Source organism: Solanum lycopersicum, chromosome 4 (genome assembly GCF_036512215.1).
Source record: "Solanum lycopersicum chromosome 4, SLM_r2.1".
In the NCBI taxonomy this organism is placed as follows: Eukaryota; Viridiplantae; Streptophyta; class Magnoliopsida; order Solanales; family Solanaceae; genus Solanum; species Solanum lycopersicum.
In genome coordinates, this window is record NC_090803.1 from 43,602,693 (window position 1) to 43,623,032 (window position 20,340).

General features: G+C 35.3%; 1 protein-coding gene across 2 annotated transcripts; it reads right to left on the reverse strand.

Moving 5' to 3' along the window:
* Positions 1-472: 472 nt before the first annotated feature.
* On the reverse strand, positions 473-17,857 carry LOC101255389 (dipeptidyl-peptidase 5-like). Of its 2 annotated transcripts, XM_004237487.4 has the most exons (18): positions 17,510-17,857; positions 16,128-16,315; positions 15,311-15,415; positions 15,160-15,231; positions 14,779-14,926; positions 14,313-14,395; positions 7,195-7,250; positions 5,764-5,900; positions 5,478-5,568; positions 5,072-5,137; positions 3,854-4,076; positions 3,641-3,742; positions 3,262-3,347; positions 3,051-3,173; positions 2,526-2,595; positions 2,335-2,426; positions 968-1,072; positions 473-885 (listed from the first exon to the last, which is right to left on the reverse strand). In XM_004237487.4, the coding sequence occupies exons 1-18, from the start codon at positions 17,815-17,817 to the stop codon at positions 772-774; spliced, it is 2,169 nt and encodes a 722-aa protein (XP_004237535.1). In that variant the 5' UTR covers positions 17,818-17,857; the 3' UTR covers positions 473-771. The 2 variants fall into 2 exon arrangements, with proteins under 2 accessions (XP_004237535.1, XP_069153234.1); XM_069297133.1 differs by lacking the exons at positions 5,072-5,137; positions 5,478-5,568; positions 5,764-5,900.
* Between the last annotated feature and the right edge of the window lie 2,483 nt (positions 17,858-20,340).

Sequence of the window (20,340 nt, forward strand, 5' to 3'; positions counted from 1 at the left end):
GGTGAGGCTCAAGTCCAACCACATTACAAATCTAGAGATACAGAAACTACAGTTTCTTTCTCAAGGCTTTAGATTAACTGGTAGGAGTGTATAAAATTAAATCGAACAAAAAATCGAATCAAATCGTAAATCGAATCAACTCAAACAAAAAATTCGACTAGAGGTTGGTTTGACTTAATTTAGTGTTGAAAAAAACTCGACTATATTTGAATTAGATTGGTTTAACTAAAAGAAAAAAATAACCCGAGACCAAACCAACCCAACATTATATATATAATTTTAAATTTTTATTTTATACATAAAAATATTTACTTTGATATAACTTTTAAATGTTTCTTATACTTTTTCATAATTTTTATCTTTTAATATATTATTTCAAGTTTAGAACTTAGAATTTTGAATTGTTCCATAAAGATTATAGTCCACAGATGTTGATAATCATACTAAAACTTAAATCAAAATCAATGGATACTAATGCAAAAAGGAAATCAATATAACATTAAGAATGACAATAATATTAAATATTTGTTCTTTGATTTTACATTGATTTAGACAAGTGAAATACATAATTTAATTTTAATTTCCTTCTAATGCTTATTAAACTTATTTTAGAATGATTTAGTACTTTTAAATTCTGATCATTGCCGATTTACCACCCCGGAAAATTAGATCATCTTGTTTCTTCTCTCTCCATCATCAAAATTTTCCTAGTTACGGCAAACAGGTATTGAACAACCTATTATGGCAAAGAGCATCCGGTGGTTGTATACCTCACTCAAAATTATCAATGTTGACTGGGGTAACTTCATCAGCCACATCAAAACGTCCCACCAAACGCGCAAAGAACACCATCTGTTGTTCAAGTGTGAATTTAATGTTTTCAGCCTGCATATGGCCAAAAAAAATCAGCTAATTTCCTCCAAAACTGACTGATTATAAGTTATCTAACCAAATCTGGAATACACACCCTACGGAAACCATGCTGCTCTCCTTCATATTCAACGAGTGCAACAGGCAATCCTTTTTCCTTCAACGCTTGGTAGATTTTCCGTGCTTGATCAGGTGAAACTACCTGCAAAAAGGGATGGAAAGCTCAATTCTAGCAGTAACTAGCTAAATATCCAACACTTATGATGAGCAAGACAAAAGACCATGCACTTTGGTAGAAGCTGCATTTATCAATTGAATGTATTTGCATCAAAACAATTTTCCAGAAAGATGGTACTTAGCCACAGGATAAACATGAATAGAAGGTTTAAGAACTTGCTATTTCTGACAAGTTTAGCAGACCAACCTACTGCATAAAATACAAAAGGCATAAAAAATAAACGTGTCCTTTAAATTGGACTCATCTGGCATCTATGCCCTCCAACTTTGGTGTGCAGAAGTAGGTATTTAAACATTAAAGTAGAACAAATACGTGGCATACTATAAATCAGCTCGAGTATTCTCACGCAAAGTACCACGTAAGACGGGTGTATCTACGTGTCAACTTTATACAAGTTTAACTGTTTACTTGTGCACACCCAAAGTTTGAGAGCATAAATGCCAGCTGAGGTTAAGTTAAAGGAAACGATTATGTATTGTGCCAATACAAAAATATATACAAAGAAAGTGGAAATATGAAAGAGTGAGCTTGCCAAAGACTATAGGAGGTTGTCAAATCTTTAGGGGGAAGAGAGTTGAGGGAAAAGATCAATGTAGACATTTCTTCTATAAAAGAATGACACATGCACGAGATTATGGGGTAAACTTCACATATGGTCTCATAATTATTACTTGTGTTTTACAAAAATTACTTAACAATTTTTTCCAACACAAAAATCATCATACTTTTAGATACTACCTAAAAAGTCACTAAGCCGGAAAATGCAAAACTTTCCGATGATCATAGGGATTGTATTAGACATATGTATCCAAGTTTCAGACAAAAACACAAAGCCAAGACTTGGAAAGACTAAATTTGGAATGCAAAGAACAAGTAATGAAACCTTTAAAAGATTTATGGACAAATGCGAAATTAAGGATAAGGACCATTTTTTTGATATTTTACTTTCTTCATATGGGTTTGATTTTTGGATTTTGGGTCGAGTCAGGTAAAAGCTTTAACTGAATTTCAATTTGTATTTAAAAAAAAAAAAGTAAAAAGGAGTTCGCATCGGAAAGTTAAGCATTTTCTGCCTATGTGACTTTATAGTTAATATCTTTTAAGTTTAATGACTTTTGGTGTTAGAAAAGATAGTTAAGTGACTTTTGTGAAAACAAGTAATAGTTATATAACCATATGTAAAATACTCGGAGATTATGAAATTAAAAGGGACATGCTGTGCTTGCCTTGTCCTCCAATCCCTGAAATAAAATAATGGGGCAGGAAAAGTGGTCTACAAAATTGATAGGCGACCTCTCAAAATATGCCTTTTCGTCCCCTGCAATTATACAAAAGGCCTCAACACATACTGATAAACATCAATCAGCAGAAATACTTAAAACAAATAGATCGTTAACATTTTTGATTAGATAATTACCAACTAGATTGTCAGTATAGTGAGATTCGAACTTGTGAGTTTCTGCTCTCAGCAATTGCAGATCACCAATCTGTTCAATGAAAGATGATGGCATAAAGCATTGAAACTAAAAATCGGTTGATAAATGATACATAAGGAGCTTTGAGTAAGGAGCTTTGAGTAGACTTATGAACCAAACTGATGATGTTCTACATAAAAGATGATCATCTAAGATAACAGAATGCTCATATATAGGCACCAGCCTTAACTACAAAATTTTCTATCATATATTATTTTTTTGATGACCCTGGTGCCTGGCCTAGCTTGTGTGTACCTCGACTAATTCTAGGGGAAATCACCTAGTTTTTTTTTCAAAATTAGAACCTGAGACCTCATGGTGCTCAACCCACTTCATTGACCACTAGGTCACACCATTGGATGTATTTTCCATATTTTTATGATCAGTTTCTGGCTGCAGACACGAGATCAGGTAGGATATGGAAATGCGATATTACTTATCACAAACAAATTTCATGATTCACTCACACCATACAAGGAAGCTCCAGCCTTGAACACATCTTTAAATGCAAGTGCCGCTAATGTTGTATAACCACCAGCTGAACTCCCTGTAATACAAAGTCTTTCACCGTCAACCCTTCCGCTGTCAACCTGGATGAACAGACTAATTTACCATTACCAGCAAAATTATAAGTAGCATTAAAGGAATATATGAGTAAACTCAATTTTTTGATGTTACCAAAAATTTGGCACAATTGCAGCAGTCATTAACATCCACGATTCCCCAATTTCCCAATAGCCTTTCTCTATATCCTCTGCCATAACCTTCATATGAGCCAAAAACAAAATGATGTTAACAAACTTAACAGCTAGCTAACTAATCTACCACTGTGTCATACGCCATCTTGATTCCTTGGTCGCCTCTGCTTTTTCTACCAATATAAAGTAATGTCGTATATTTCCTTTTTATACATATCAAAGGTTCTGACAATCAGTCAATAAAAGCAGGAAACGACGTTCCCTCAAAGAACTTCAACTCTCAAAATAGTCCCTTAATCAAGAAACAATATAGAAAGATACAAGCCAACAATGGAAGGAGTAAAAGGTCATGTGTGTACCAGTGCTTCCACCATAATTCACATCCACATAGGCCCAACCACGACTGGTCCAATATTGAATGGTAAGATTTAAACATCCCCGTGCTTCAGCTGTAGGACCTCCTGCATCATCATAAACTACACATTAACATCTCATACAGAAACCAATTAGTCCAGCGTTTTAACTAAGAAAATCAGTCAGGAAGAAGCAGTTCTAATCAGGGAAAGAATAACCATGACTTCGCAAGAGCAATGGAGGTGTTTCTCCATGACTAGCCTGAAAATCGGTGTTTGTTGGTGGATAAAAGTATGCATATGCATATTGACCCGGCACATCTGTTGGGAACTTTATCAACTCTGGCCGACTGTAATAGGAGTTATACATCTCACTAACAGATGACGATGACCACATAATCTTGAAATCAATTACTTCTGTCCTCTGATCATCCAAAGTAACCTGCAGAAATAACAGAAAAATGCTAAAAAAAATGATCTACAATAAATCTACCAGTGTTTTGGGAAGCGAGAAGCGGTAAAAAGCGACGAGGGCTTGCTTCACAGAAGCGAGAAGCGTGAAGCGAAGCGCGCGCTTTTTTTTAAAAAAGCGACATTTAGTATAAAAAATAAAAAAATATTAAATAACTAAATAGAGGTAATATAGTCTTAGATTGAAAGAAATTACATAGGCAAAAATACTCATAAGTCATAACATATAAAGCAAAAAATCAAAAACATAATTAAATCACAAATATTCAAACTCCTATTCTTCGACAAGGCTGCTAGACTGATCACAAAATAAAAAAACAAAAAAGCAAAAGAATTTTAAAAAAAAAACAGAGGAGGCAGCAGTCAGTAATTAGAAACAGAGCAGGCAGCAGAGATTAAGAAAAGAAGAAGAAAAAACTAGAGTAGTCGAAACTCAGAGAGATGAAGAGATGAAGCACAGGCAAAGATTGTATATTTCAGGAGAAAAGAAACTCATAGAGATGAACTAATAAACATTAGCTAAAAAGAGATGAACAAAAAGTAACCTGCAGTCGCGGTCGAGGTTGAAGAGAGAGGCAGCCTCAGTCGAGATCGTCAGGAGAGAAAGAAGGGAAAGAAGTATTGTGAAAGAAGAGTAGCCAGGAGAGAAAGAAGGGAAAGAGTCGTGAAAGAAGAGTCGTGAGGAGAGAGAAGGTTATATTTCAGATTTTTTTTAAAAAAAACCTAATTTTTTAAAAAAAAAACTAATTGTCGCTTTTTTTAATAAAAAGCGCGCTTTATTGCGCTTTTGCCTTAGGGTCGCTTCTCGCTTCTTCATCTGAAGCGAGAGCTTTTTTCAGATCGCCTCGCCTCAAGATAAAAAAGCGCACAAGGGTCGCCTCGCTTTGAAGCGCGCTTTTCACAACACTGAAATTTACAAGTACTGTTTTCGAAATTTCGAGCAACTGGGAAGTTTGTCAAAAGAACCTTAGCTATTGACGATGGATGAACAGCAGATGCTCCGTCAACATACAAGCTATGAACCCCAGAAGTCTGTTTAGGTGATGAGGTAGTTATCAAGACAAGCACAATGATAAAAGCTCATAAAGGACACTAAAGATCCTGTTTGGATTGGCTTAAAATTTGGTCAAATCTACTTTTTAAGTCATTTTTAGCTTTTGAGAGTGTTTGACAAAGTTAAAAATAACTAAAAATAAGTTTAAAAATTACTTATAAAAAGTTAAAAAAACAAAAGTAGGAGTTAACCTACTTTTTATTTTTTGACTTAAAAGTCATTTTAGTTTGACTTTAAAAAGTTACTGTTTGAAAGCTTTTTTTTCCAGCCAATCCAAACAGGCTCTTAAGTACACAGCTTGTGCTACCAAGACCTCACTATATTGTTTATATCTGTGAAAGGAATATCAAGCACTGATATTTTGCCTAGGTTGACATCCAAAACTCCAAGATATGACTTCCCATTCTCCCTGCACATATTTTTCAATTTAGATTAGTTGAACTACATCAATTTTCCTCCCAGAATGATTCCCTTCCCCTAAGCGAGGGGAAGAGGAAAGTGATAAAGAACTTTGTTACCAAAATAATCAGAATAAAAGCACTATGATTTCAAATATCATGATATACACAAAATTATTAAATAGCAAACTACTAATCAGCTTGACCTGTAACTGCAGGCAATTAAAGTATCTTGGTCGTGGTTCTTAAGAAAGTCATAAGACTTCATCCCAAATATCCATAAGGGTCTTGTAAACTCAGCATCGAGAGAGTAAACTGGTAGCACCTCGTTAGAAGACTCTACCTGTCAACAACAAATAAAACAGGCCAATCAAGTTTACACTGTCTCACTTAATGTATGAGTTCAGTGCCAGCAACAATAACAAGGATGTGTTACTGGTAGATATTCCATTATTTTTCCACATAGATGCTGAATCTTTGATGCATATTCCATGCCCAATATCCAGCACCATAAATAATACGAAAAATGGAAGTCTGCTTGTGCAGAAATTGAACAAGCACAAAAGCTTGTTTTTCTTTTTCACTTTCCCTCCGTACCTCATTACTGGCTCAGGGGAAGGGGCCATGGCAGATTTCAGATTAGCTTTTTGGCATATGGTATCCACAAAGTTGGATTATGGTTAACTTGGGAAGGGTAAGGTGAATTCTCACTTTAATTATGCAAAAGTTCATGTAAAAGTTAAATGTTTTGCATTTTCCATCCAAATAATGTTTCAGCAGAGGACTGCAAGTGTAATGCTTATGTGGAGATGAGCCGTTTGGCCATGAGAATTATTCACATTTATCCCGGAATACTTTTTCACTTTATTTCAAAATCAGTGTTCTGGATTCTAAATTAGGATAAGTGCTCCAAACCTATATTCCAACTCCATCTCTATAAATTCAAAAAAAATGTTCTCTTCCCCTTCTTCGCAAAAAATACAACCAAACACAACCTCAATCATCAATTTCAACTTGAAAAATTCAAGATAAAGTGAAAAATATTTGAAATAAATGGTCAAACACTTACTAAGGTTAGTGTCTGTTAAACACTAAATAATAAGACTAAGTTAGAGTTGGACGCCACCATACCAATAATTTTTTTCATTTTCTTATAATTGCAGTATCTAGCTAATTGAAATTTTTAAGCCTTGATCGACAAAATATCAGAGTTTTAACCACTTGATTTCTTATTAATGCAACTTCACATCTTCTTTAACAAGAATGTGGTTAATAAAGGGCCAGACTGAAGGTTCACCATATTTGTAAGGCAATAGAATTTAATGACAATGCAACATCTACCAAGTATCCACAACTTTAAGTCTTAAGAAAGTAAAAAACACAAGGGTCAAATTCTTAAAGAGCAAAAGAACACAAGTTTAGGCTAGAACTCAAAGAAGATGAGACGGTTATTAAAAAAACTTCGAAGCAACTAGATGCAATCATACCCTAGAAGAGAAGTTCAAGTTAAGCCAGAATGCTAGACAGAAGATAGACATAAGAAGTTCAAGTTTAGACTTAAGGCACGATAAAAGATTACACAGATGGCAAAGATTTAATCAGTATGACACTATGACATCACACGAATGAGGACTTACCCATTTGTAAATATTCCAAAACCCACTTTTCCTGTCAGTTACAAAGTACAGCTCCCCTGCACCCCAAAAGAATAGCAAATAAATGCAAGGAACAAGAGAAATCAGTCTTGGCATATTGCAAGTGTAGAGCTAATCATGAAACAAGATCTATCATGATCAAATCACAACACAGGATATAGAATCTTACAGTTGAATACTAAGGCATATATGAACTCAATATTACCAGTCAAAGTATATCCCTTTTTTGTTGATAATTCAATAAGCTTGATTCAAAGAGATTTTATCCCCTAGCTTAATTATAGATATTATTTTATTTGATTAATTATCATCCCTAAATTAGAGATAGGACTAATTTACAAATACTCAAGCTCATATGTTGTACAAATATATTGGAATACAACAAAACTTCGTTATTCTCAAAATCTACATGGTATTAGAGCCATTGTCTTTTTTAGGTGAGTTTTCTCCCTCACAACACTAGGGTTCGAAGAGGTTTGAGTTTTTCTCTCTTTTACTGCTCCACTTTGTTTCCAAAGGTTGTGCATGTCAGAGTTGCTTTCTGACAGTGGTGTCCAAAAATCAACGCCACCACAAGCTTCCCCTTGCACCTACGACCAAAACCCAGCAAGAATCTCTGCTAAGAAACACTACACCCGCTATTGACAACACTATCAATGACAACATGTCAATAACACGCACCGGAGAGTAGGCCCTTGTCCAACTACTTACTCAGGGAGGTCTTTCCTCTGGTGGTTGTTGGCCTATTCCAAGCCTACCCATCCGGGTCCCACTATTTTCCAAAATATCGGATCTAAGTTTTCCTGCATACCAGACCATTGAGATGCTGGGAATCCTTATTTGATTTTTTTGAAAGTTTCCTTCCTTGGATTAGTACTGGGAAGCATTATAAGAGAGTCAACGAAGGATCATGCTGTATTCGGCACCAACCAAGAAGTCTGGGCTAACTGCCTCATGAGCAACCAAGGGCATCCAATTCCAATAATGACCACCTTCACTATTATTATTGTGGAAAACCAAAACATACAAAGGACACATACTGAAAACTACATGGTATTACTAGAAACTCTTATCCTTTGAGTGATTATAAAAGTACAACTCCTTTTGCGACTATACATGATGTATAAAGTCCTACTCAAACAATTTCTTTGCCTGGTACTTGATGGTTTGTTACTTAATCGCCTGTTGCACTAGGATGAAGTAGGTGTATATTTGTTCGAGGCCAAATTTGAGGTTTCTCGTGCTTTTAGTCATTTTATAAGATGATTTGTACTTAATTAGAGGCTAAGATAAAAATCTCGCGAACTGATTATGGCATATAATACTTGATTAAGGATTTGGTTCTTATCTGGAGTTCAATGAGATAATCCATCAACCTAGGTGTCCCTATACTAGTGCACAAAACATAGTTGCTGAAAGGGATACATAGGCATTTGTTAGAAGTGGCAAGATCTCTTACGTCTACCATGAATCTACAAAAATCCTATTGGGGGTGTCATTCTAGTTGTTATCTTATCAATAGAATGCCACTTAAAACCCTCAATTTTTCAAATTTCTCTAGAAACTTGAAAGGGTGAGATCAAACTAAACTGTATCAGGCTTTTTTGTTTCTGGTGCAAGCAAATGTATTTAGAGGACACTAAATCCATTATAGATATCCTAGGTTCCTGTCAGGATTCAGATTCAGTTTTCTTACTTTTTGACAAGCTGTAAATATGGTTTAGTGCAACCCAAGCACTGGTTTCAATGAATATACACAATGTTACCTTCTCAAAAAAATATATAGATAGATTGTTCCTATAGAGGTGTTTGTGTACTATGTTCACATCATGATCTAGGAAACTTGATACTAGAGTCCTTAAGTTTGTCTAGGTATTCTCCTACATATATATAAAAAAAGATACAAATGCTGTCACCCTCCCTCCAGGAGATCCTTTGTCAGCATGATACCTTTCGAGAGTTTGAGCCCTATTTTAGTATTACATCTCACCTCTTTAGGGGGAGAGCAATAGAGAGGAACAGATTATTCTCCTTATTTCCATTATTGAAACCAATGTCAGGGGAAAGTGAAATTGGAGACAAAATTCAAGGGGAGACTATTGGGCATTTGAATAGACCTAATTTGCTAACGTGCACAAGGAGAAACAGAGAAGAAAAAGAAATCATGCAGTTTGCCAAAGTTAAATCCTCTTCTACTTGTGAGTTATCTGCATTTCCTAATGAATTAGATTTGCCAATTTCTCGTAGAAAAAGAGTCAAATCTTGCACCAAATATACTTTATCTAATCTTCTTCTATAATTCTCTGCCTTCCTCCAATATATCCCTTGGCATTGTCTATTTCTTTTATGTCTATTTTCTAGAATTGTAGGGAAGCTTTGGAAATCCTAATTGGAAGCAGGCTATAACTGAAAAACTTTAGGACTTACCAAAATATGAGACTTGGAACATGTCACCTTACCACATGACAAGGAGTTGGTTGGATATGAATAGGTTCATACCGTAAAGACAAAGTTGATAGTTTGATTGAAAGATTCAAAGCAAGATTGACGGCTAAGGGATTGACTCAGACTTATGGAGTGGATTATCAAGAGACATTTGTCCATGTTGCTAAAGTGAACACCGTTAGAATTCTTTTGTGCTTTGTAGCTAAGCTTGATTGGGACTTGCAACAATTAGAGAAAAAAATGCCTTTCTGCATGGAGACTTAAAAAAAGAGGTGTATATATAGATCCTTATAGAAAGTTCCACTTTGTACTTGGTGTGTATAGGGTAATGCCAAGGACTACTAAGGACGTACTATACAGCTGGGAAGAGATAGGAAGAAGAGGTTCTGGTGAAGATTGGTGGGAGTTAATCCCATCATGCATCTAGTGGATTCTGTGAACAGAAAGAAATGCAAGATGCTTTGAGGATAAGAGAAACAAAACCCAGAAGATTAGAATGAATTGCCTTAGCCTTTTGTATTTTTGGTGTAAGCAAAATATGATGGAGAATATAGAACTTTTTGTTGATTTCATAGGAAATTTGTGATCTCCCATAGGGTAGTGTTGACATGCTCTGATGAGATTGTAAGTGACCTATGCTCTGTTTGATGATGAGTCTATTGTGAATACACAAGTACCTTTATCTCAAAAAAATTATAAACATCCCTATTGGATTTGATACTGAACAAAGTCAAGGTAAGGTGTATAGATTGAAGCAACTTTATACGGTCTTATGCAATTCCCTAGAGCTGGTTTGATTGATCTTGCAAAGCTACGATCTTTTTTGGCTACCAAGTACCAGCAAACCAATGTTGACCATACCCTCTTCGTGACAACAAAAGAGTAAACTCACTCTTCTCGTAGTTTATGTTAATGACATAATATGAGATGAGAAAGAGGAGATAACCCGATTGAAAGTTGTTGGCACAAGAATTGGAAATCAATGATCCAGGAAAATTACATTTAATGGGAATTGAAGTTTCTATGTCAAAAAGAGGGTTCTATCTCTCAAAAGGAAGTAAATTCTAGATTGCTAAGAGACTGGTATGATAAGTTGCAAACCAGCAAATTTGCCCATTGAAAGTAATCACAAGTTTCAAACAGGATTCGGAGAGCAAGTTGATAAGGAGAGCTATTAGAGATTGGTTGGAAGAATTATTGCTCACACACACTAGACCAACATAAACTATTCAGTCAGCCTGATGAATTAGTTGATGCATGATCACAAAATATCACTATATCATCAGCATACTGTAAATGACATACCTCCATTTTCTCCCTACTGTCTTCTATCTCAAAACCTTAAATCCACCTATTCTGCAATGTTATCCTCATCATGCTATCAAATCCCTCCATTGCTAGTATAAACAGGAAAGGAGACAAGGGGTCAACTTGCCTAAGGCCCTTTTCAGAAGCAAAAGAGCCACAGCTTCTAGTTTCTCCATTCACCACAAAAGAGAAACTATCAGTCTAAATGCAAAAGTCTATCCATTTCAACCATTTCTCAGCCCATTTATCTAAGAATATTCAGCAAGAATTTCAAGTTCACGTGATCATAAGCTTTTTCTAAGTCTAGCTTGCACATGACACCTGCTTTTGCACCTTTAGAGTCCAAACAATCATCAGCAGTTAGAGTTGCTTCCATTATCTGCCTCCCTCTTATAAATGTCATCTTATGCTTGTTAACCAAATTGTTAACTACCTTGTTAAGTTTTTCAGCTAGTAACTTTGCCACAATCTTCTTCAAAATCTCCTATTTCATGAGCTAGAAAAAAGGACATAGGAAATCCACAACCCCAGGATCCTTCTCCATTGCAGACAATTTATTGCTTTCTAGGATTTCTGCCTCGTAAAAAAAAAATTGTCCGTGTAAACCCTCTTATTCTTTGACAGAGATCTCTGTAACTTCATGTAGCACTAATTCTAGACTTCACTCTTTTGTTGATGTTGATGTTCTTGTACAAATTCTGAATAGCTTCTTTGATCCCCTCAAGATTTGTAACCTCAACACCCTCCCACAACTTCAGGTTATCTATGGAATTGCCCTTTTATGAGCAGTAGATATCATACGGAAATATTATTTTATTTTTGTCTCCTTGTTTCAACAATTGTATCCTTGATTATCTCCTTGTTTCATGCTACATCTTCAAACTCCATAGCTGAGTTTGACTTCCTACATTATCCCATCATTTGTGAGACTTTGTTCTTGGATAACCTCCAAGTTTGTCAATTGGTTGAGAATGTCTTTCTTTTCTCTGTTACCAGTTCCCCTGTTATAACTATACTTCACAGCGTAAACAAAAGAAAATGTTCCAACTCAGAGCAGTCATTGTCTTACTTTGCTCTCTCAAGCTAAAATACAAGCTTATTCTAAGTGCTCATCTACAGCCAAAAGAATAGTGGCTCAATTATCAAACTGCTGATATGCGTTTTGTAGGCAGATTAAAAATACCATAAAATACTAGCTCTAAATGCAAGTGCATCAAGAGTACACTCCATACCTTCTACGACATTTCATAGAGAAATGATAAGGCAAATCGAAGAGATAGTTACAGGCTAAATAACATTTCCAGATTGTACAAGAAATCAACAGCCAGTCCAGTGTTTGCTGAAGAAGAACTTACATAGTCCAAATTGCAGAGTGTACATAAACAGGCCCCTCCCAAATGGTTGTCTATTTGTTTTGCAAGGAGAAGTTATGCTTCAGTTCCAAGATTTGACACTTAATATCTTCCACAACAAAAGGCCTGACCCTCCGAACTCCATTTTCAGATATAAAGATCTTTGAATTGAAATTTATGCAAGTAACAACTTAAAAATCACTAGTTTTTTGTGAAACAGTGAGGGACCATTTTCTGATTTTGAGGATCATTCTCATTATTTTTGAAGCTGTGTCAGGCCTTCATATAGACTGGGGGAAAAGCTACATCTATCCAATTAATGAAGTGGTACAAATTGAGGAGCTAGCCAATACACTAGGGGAGCAAATAGGGGAATTACCCACCATCTCCTTGGGCATGCCATTAGGTGCAAAAAGTAAGTCAATAAGCATTTGAAGTGGAGTGATAGAGAAGTGTGGGAGAAAATTAGCAAACTGGACAAGGAGGGGGGGGGGGGGGGGGGGGGGACTTACAGTGTGCTGGATGCCTTACCAACATACACGATGTCTGTTTCCCAGCACTAGCTGGTGTAATCAACAGAATAGAGGTACTCAGAAGAACTTTCTTTTGGCAAGGAAATGAAGATAAGAGAAAGTATCATATTGTCAAATGGGAAGAAATGAATATAAGCAAGAAGATAGGGGCTGTGGGCATCAGAAACATGAAGTTTCAGAACCAAAGCCTTATGATGAAGTGGTTATGGAAGTTTGCATCTGCTGAGAACTCATTGTGGAAGGAAGTGATTGCTAAAATATGGAATGAGGGATAAGTGGATGTCAACAAAGGTGACCTCTCCCTACGGGTCTAGTGTATGGAGATCTATCAATGATCTATGGGACTTGGTGCTAAAAAGATCATATTGTAAGGTGGGAAATGGCAGAAAGGTGGCTTTCTGGATGGACAAATGGTGTGGACAGGTCCCTTTAAGCCAAAGGTTTCCTGACCTCTCAACCTATGTCAAATGCAACAAGCAACTGTAGCCGAATTATGGAATGATCAGGGTTGGAATTTGCACTTCAGGAATGATTGGGAGATGTGCAGAATAACAGATTTTTTGGTTACCCTAGCACAATTTAGCAACCTGACTGAGGAAGAGGACTCACTGATATGGAATGTGGGGAGCAAAGGGTTGTTTCACAGTAAATTCAGCATATGAAGATCTCAAGACAGTTGGCATTGAAAAAGTAGAATGGCCTTGGAAGATGATATGGAAAACCAAGATACCTTATAAAGTAAACTGTTTTACTTGTCTGTTAGCTAAGGAGGCAGTTTTGACACATGAGAAGCTGAACAAAAGAGGCTTTCAACTGTGTTTCACGTGCTTTTTGTGTGAAGAGCAAGGAGAGACAGTCAACCATCTCTTCTTACACTGCAAGTGGACAAACCAGCTGTGGCAAATGTTCACCAATATGAGAGAGATTAAATGGGTGAAACCAGGAAGGATTAAAGAGGTTTTGAAGTGCTGGAATAAAGATGGAAATGCAGGAAGAAAGGAGGAGAGATGGAAGATAGTCCCATCATATATATGGTGGACAGTATGGCTAGAGAGGAACCAGAGATGTTTTGAAGGAAAGCAGAGCAACATACAAAGATTTTAGCTTAATTGTTTAGCACTGTATTGTTTTTTGTGTACACCAGTAGTCCTAGATAGATCAGAAGTAATCAGCACAAATATAGATTGGTTGTAACTTGTAACATGGTAGGTATAGGATCCTATGTAATTACAACACTTTTGGAGGGGAACTACACTTTTGAGGTAGTATACATGTGGATAAATATAGACTAACTGTTACATTTCTCAAAAAAAAGAATTCCAATTTATGCTACCAAAAGCCAATAATATTCACTAAAGCACAGGACAAATTTTTAATACTTCTCTACCGAGACTAATCCTAGAAACAGAGAAGAACAATAAAAGTTTATACGATGCACAGGCTGGCATTTATTCAAGAGTACCTTGAGAAGACCATAGGGGTTCAGTAGGAGATTCCACAATAGTAGGATCACCACCAGCAACACATATGCGGTTTTGCACATCCCTAGGGGAAAGACAAAGAACGGCAAAGAGCAAATCAACAAGTAGATGGTTATGTTCCTCATATACTAGGACTCAAAATTTAATTATTTATTTGGAAAATGGTGATAGCTTATGCAGGCCTAAATAAAATGTGATCTCTCCGTGGATGTGCCTCCTCTTGTTGGTAGGAGCATCAGTGTGTCATATAGCTGCGTACATCTGTGTGTTTTCGACTGTGTGCACATGTGGGAGAGAGGGAGATAGAGAGGGAGATAAAGAGAGAGAGAGGGAGAGAGGGAGAGGAAGAGGGAGAGGGAGAGGGAGAGCGAGGGGGAGAGAGGGAGGGAGAGGGAGAGAGAGAGAAAGAGAAAGAGAGAGAGAGAGAGAGATTTATTATGGTTGTACCCATTCTCTGATATATAACCAACCCAAAGCTCCGATCTGTCCCATGGCATATTTGGGTGACCCCATTCAATCCATGCGATACGGTCCCCTTTGGGGTCAATCCGAGGAGAAGCATAAAAGTCATTGCCCCCAACTAACAGCCTTGGTTCTGCATTTATGTGCCAAACAAGCAAAAAAAAAAAATTAAGATCAGAAATTCACTCATTGTACAGTCCAACAAATATTGCCTAGGAGGGGAGGGGCAATACGAAAACAATTGAATAGCCCTTCATAATACACAAACATTCTTTGACAGTTTTGTAGCCCATCACCGAGAAACAGATGTAAAAGCAAAGAAAATTCACATTGAATCATGGTTAACCAATACTGACAGATTCTCACCTTGATCGCTGTTACTGCTCAGAGCAATAGACACAATTGTGGTAATCGCATTTATACCACTTTCACGTTGATCTACAGAAGGAGCAAGGAATAGGATAAAATTTCTCAGAGAATCAAGCTAAAAATTTGAAGGATAATGAATATTTAGAACCTTCTCTCACTGTCACATAACGGTTAAAACGAGAGTCAAACACTCCATCAGCATAGCATACACTTCGTCCGCCATAATCAGGAGTGAGGGGCAACGGAGCAGAATCTAGTACCAAAACAACAGGGATAAATTGGAAAGAAACATCTCAAAGATATTGATAATAAATACGATGAAATAACAACATACCGGGTGTAATCTCATGGGTGGGATCTAGGGAGGGTAGAATGTACGTGACCTTACCCCAACCTTACAAGGTCAGGAGGCTGCTTATGAAGAACTCTCGTCTCAAGTAACACATATCAAAGCAATTTAAAGTTTTTCGAAAAATTTACAGAAGAAAAGCAGCCCTAGAAAATAATAGAGAAATCAGCACACATGGCATACAGTAAAAGGAACAGCAACAACAAAATAATGCCATAACCAAAGCAAAGAAACAATAGGCTGCAACATAGATCGAAGGACAAGAAACTCCGAGACTAGTACTAATGCTATTGGTATGCAAATAGTATATGATGAACTATATGCTAAAATGAAAGAGCTTCAATCATCCAAAATTAATATGAATCAACTTGCTACCTGCGAGACAGTTTCTTTTTTTTCTGGTTATTACTTATTTCAATTCAACAATAACCATAAAATGGACAGATCAAATATGGCACATTTGTAAACGAACGGCTGCTAATAATCCCAAATATGTACATAAATAAAATTGTCTCTCCATCGAAGCTTATATTAAATATACTACAAAATAGTAAAAACTGGATGCAATTATATTCAACTGCATTCAATGACATAGAAAACAAAGGAAAATGAAGACCTAAGGACGAAATGGACTGTTTATATAGTCTCTGATCCTTGTAATTAGAGAAGATCAAAATGTCTCCTTGTATACAAAAATCACCACCACCATACTCCTGAGCCAACGTCCTCACAGCAAAATCTTTAGGAGTTACATCTATAGGGTCTTCCCCTGGTTTCCCTGGTTCCTTCACAATAACCGCTCGTCTGAATCCAAAAAAAAAAAAAAAAGCTCAAACTTCACGCAGAACACAAAGACAGTAAACATGAGTTCACATTCAAACTATGATAGTGGAACAATCAAAAATTCAAACTTTACATGAAATCCAGAAGGAGAATATCACAATATTTATGGGTTTTGGGGTTTATACATCACGACAGTAAACATGTGTTTCAAATGCAACTTATGAAGGCATGTGAATAAGCTTTCAAACTCAACATAAAACCTCCTCAAGAAAATATCAAAATCTCTATGGGTTTTTGGAGTTAAGAGCGAAGACAGCAAACATGAGTTTCATATGGAAATCAAGAATGCTAACAATATATACAAACACGACAGTAAATCCATGAGAAAGTTTTACAATATTTTTGGTTTGAACACAAATCCATAAACATGAGTTTCATAGGCAAACTAACTTCTTTTTTATGAATGTGGTGTTCAGGCCAGCTTTTGTGCACTTCAACTAATTCCATGGGAAGTCTGTCACCTCCCACCAGCACCAGGTACCAGGTAACGTTGTCCACCAAGGCTAGGACAGATGGGAAGAATAACTAAGTGTTTTTTTGTCTCCGTCAAGTTTTAAATCTGAGACCTCAGAATTCTCAACCACTTTATCGACCACTAGGTGACACCCTAAGGTGCAAAAACTAACTTCTTTTTGGTTTAACCATCTATATACAGAACCCACTGATCTGATTAATCTGTATTCATGATTGGTCCATTAAAGGGGAAGCATGTGCCACTCCTCACCCATGATTACTCCATTCCCAAGGCTCGAATTGCTCGAACCCCAATCCTCTAACTGAGGGTGGAGAAATCTCCTCTATGGCTCTATCTCACCACACCTCTTGGTGGTGCTAGTGTGGTGTTCATGCGCTAATTAGGAATGCATATGAACCCGAAAATCAAACTAAACATGATCCTCAAAAAATATCAAAATCATGATAAGCTTTGAGGTTTAAACACTAAGACAGCTTTCATCGGAAACTCATTAATACACAAGATATCAAAATGCAAATTACATAAAACAAACAAAGAAACGTCACAATATTGATGGGGTTTGGAATTTAATTATGAAGTTAGTAAACATGATTTTTTTCATATGAATTAATACCAATTTAAACTTTCAGATAAAACCCACTAAAGGATTAGGGGTTTAGAGGGCTTCATATGCACTGTACCCGGACTCTGTAGGTCGAGATTCTAGCCAGAAAAGACGACCAAGTGAATCAACCGAAAAGCCACCGAGGCGTTTAGTGGATCCAGAAACGATATCAGCGGTGATGGGCGACTTCCAAGAACCATAGGGTGCTATGTGTTTCTTCACATTGGGATTTGTAGAAGACATTCTAATGGGAAGAGAGAATTTTCTGGTGAGTAGCTTTGTTGAAGGAGTAATGTGAATGAGTGAAGATGAGAATGGTGATACTGATGCAAAGTAGCAGAAAGCATAGTGACGAGTGAGAGCGGGTATGCCTGAAAAACCCATTCACTCTGGCCCGAATCTAGAGAAAATTAAATGAAAGGTCAAATAAGTTTTTATTTTGTTTTTGCTAATTGATCACAAATTATTTTTAAAATGTAATTAAGTAAATTTGAGATCAAATTAATATTTTTAAAATTTTCTAATTTTTTATAAAATACTAAAAAGTATTTTATTTTTTCAACTTTTATAATTTTATTTAAAACATTCTTTTCTAAAAATAAATAAATAAAAATAGGTATTTTTCTTCTTTTTGTCTCTTCTCTTCTTCTTCCTCTTCAGAAATATGAAAAATCGACTATCAAAACAAATATTCTCTCCCATTATTTTTTTATCCTTCTTATCTTCGATCATGGCTCTCTCCTCTTTCTGAATTGAAAATTGTGTTTGACTCAAAATGAGTAAGTCATTTTTTTGAGAGATTTCACAATTTTGAAATAATACTACGCTTTTTTCTTGGGTTAATGAAGAATAAATCGTTATATAGATATGAAAAATGAATAATAGTGTAATAATACCTATTATTTATTGTTTTAGAAAGAAAATTAACAAATCAAAAAGTCATAATTTGAGAAAATGTATATGTAATATTAACATTTACTGAAAATTCTTTTTTTTTGTTGTTTTTGTTTTTCTTTTTGTGACAATTTTGTTCATATGATCTAAGAAATATAGTTTTGTTCAGTTGTCCACAAATATCTGAAGTGTAGGAGATTGAAAAAAAACTATTCCTCAATCACTATCTATAATTAGTGAAAGAAAAAACAATGACTACTGCTCTGTATCACATTCAAACCCAAAATGCAAGGAGAAGGAGAAGGACTTAGAGATGGAGAGGGAGAAATTGAAAAAGAAAGCGAAAGAGAAAGAAAAAAAAAGTTGAAGTCGTCAATTGTGATGTAAAGCAATAATATCCACCATTGATTAGATTGATTGTTATGTATATCATTGTGAATTGCTTTTTTTGTTAATAAGTTGTATAAAACAATTGGTGAAGTGTTTATTTTTGTTGATAAATTAATGATTTTTTTGTTGAAACAAATGTCAATTATGATAGAAAAGAAAAAATGCGGTGTATGTGCAACATATATAACTTATGTTGTAAAAAACACTACAAAATTATCTACATGTGCCCAACAGACAGGATATATGTGGCAACATATGTCACAAAAAGAAGATATGTTGAAGCATATCTCATAGAAAGAAGATATGTAGCAACATATGTCACATAACGAAGATATATGGTAACATATATCACAGAAAGAAGATAGTGGTGCAACATATGTCACAGAAAGAAGACACGTGGCAACATATGTCACAGAAAGAAGATATGTACCAACATATGTCACAGAAAGGAGATATGTGTCAACATTTCATTGTTACAAATGTGGTGTCTGTGACAACATATAACTTTTATAGTAAAAAAACTATAAAATTATCTGCATATACCCCAACAGAAAGGATATATGTGGCAACGGATGTCACACTATGAATTATCAAAAAAAAATCTAAAACAATGTCTTTTCATTTTACTCTCTCATCTCCTTTATAAAAGGTCGTTTTGTTTCATATTTCAAATTTAATTTTTTTTAATTTTCATTTTTTTTCTATCTTTTCTTTCTCTCATTCCATTATTTTTTTAGAATTCAAGTTGTTGCTATGTTTTCTACAACATCAGTGGTAATATGTTGCGATTTTCTTCTACAACAAAGCGTCGTTGCCTTCATCGTTTCTAGTTTATCGTTGATATCTTCTAAGATAAAATATAATAGTTATTGATATTAAATCAGGACTTTGTAGTGATTTTTATTACTTATTTGTTTGTAGGATGGTTGGGTTGTTATTCCTTTTAAAATATTATTTGACAAAAAAATACATTTTAAGATGTAGATGTCGCCACATATGACTTGTCTGTTGCAATTTTTTCAACAAAACGTGCATATGTTGTCACATATGTCACTTCAAGGTTGACTTAATCAATATTGAGCGATTTAGGAATGAAAAAATATCAAATTGGATTTTACTATTTTGGACCATAATTAAACATAAAAATATGTTATAACACATGGAACAACAATTTCCATGAATGTTATATAACCATCATACGATGTTACTTGGTCATTGTATGATGAACTAGTGATATGATAGTCTTTGTAAAAATAATTGATAAAATTGATGAAAATTGTTGTATTAGATCATATTTTTATGCTTAGACATGTTGTATGACTATATATTGGTATTAAATGTTGAATTAGGTGACAATTTAATTAAATTAACTCCAAACAGACCATTTTGTAATATACATATGTTGCTACATATGGCATGTCTATTGCAATTTTTCCAATAGGACTTGTATATGTTGCCACATATGTCACTTCAAGAATGGGTTAATCGATAAATTGAACGATTTAGGAATGCAAAAATGTCAAATTGGACAAGATTTTAGTACTTTTGACCATAATTAAGCAATAAAAATATGTTATAACACTTGGAACAACAATTTACAACGATGTTATACAACTATCATAT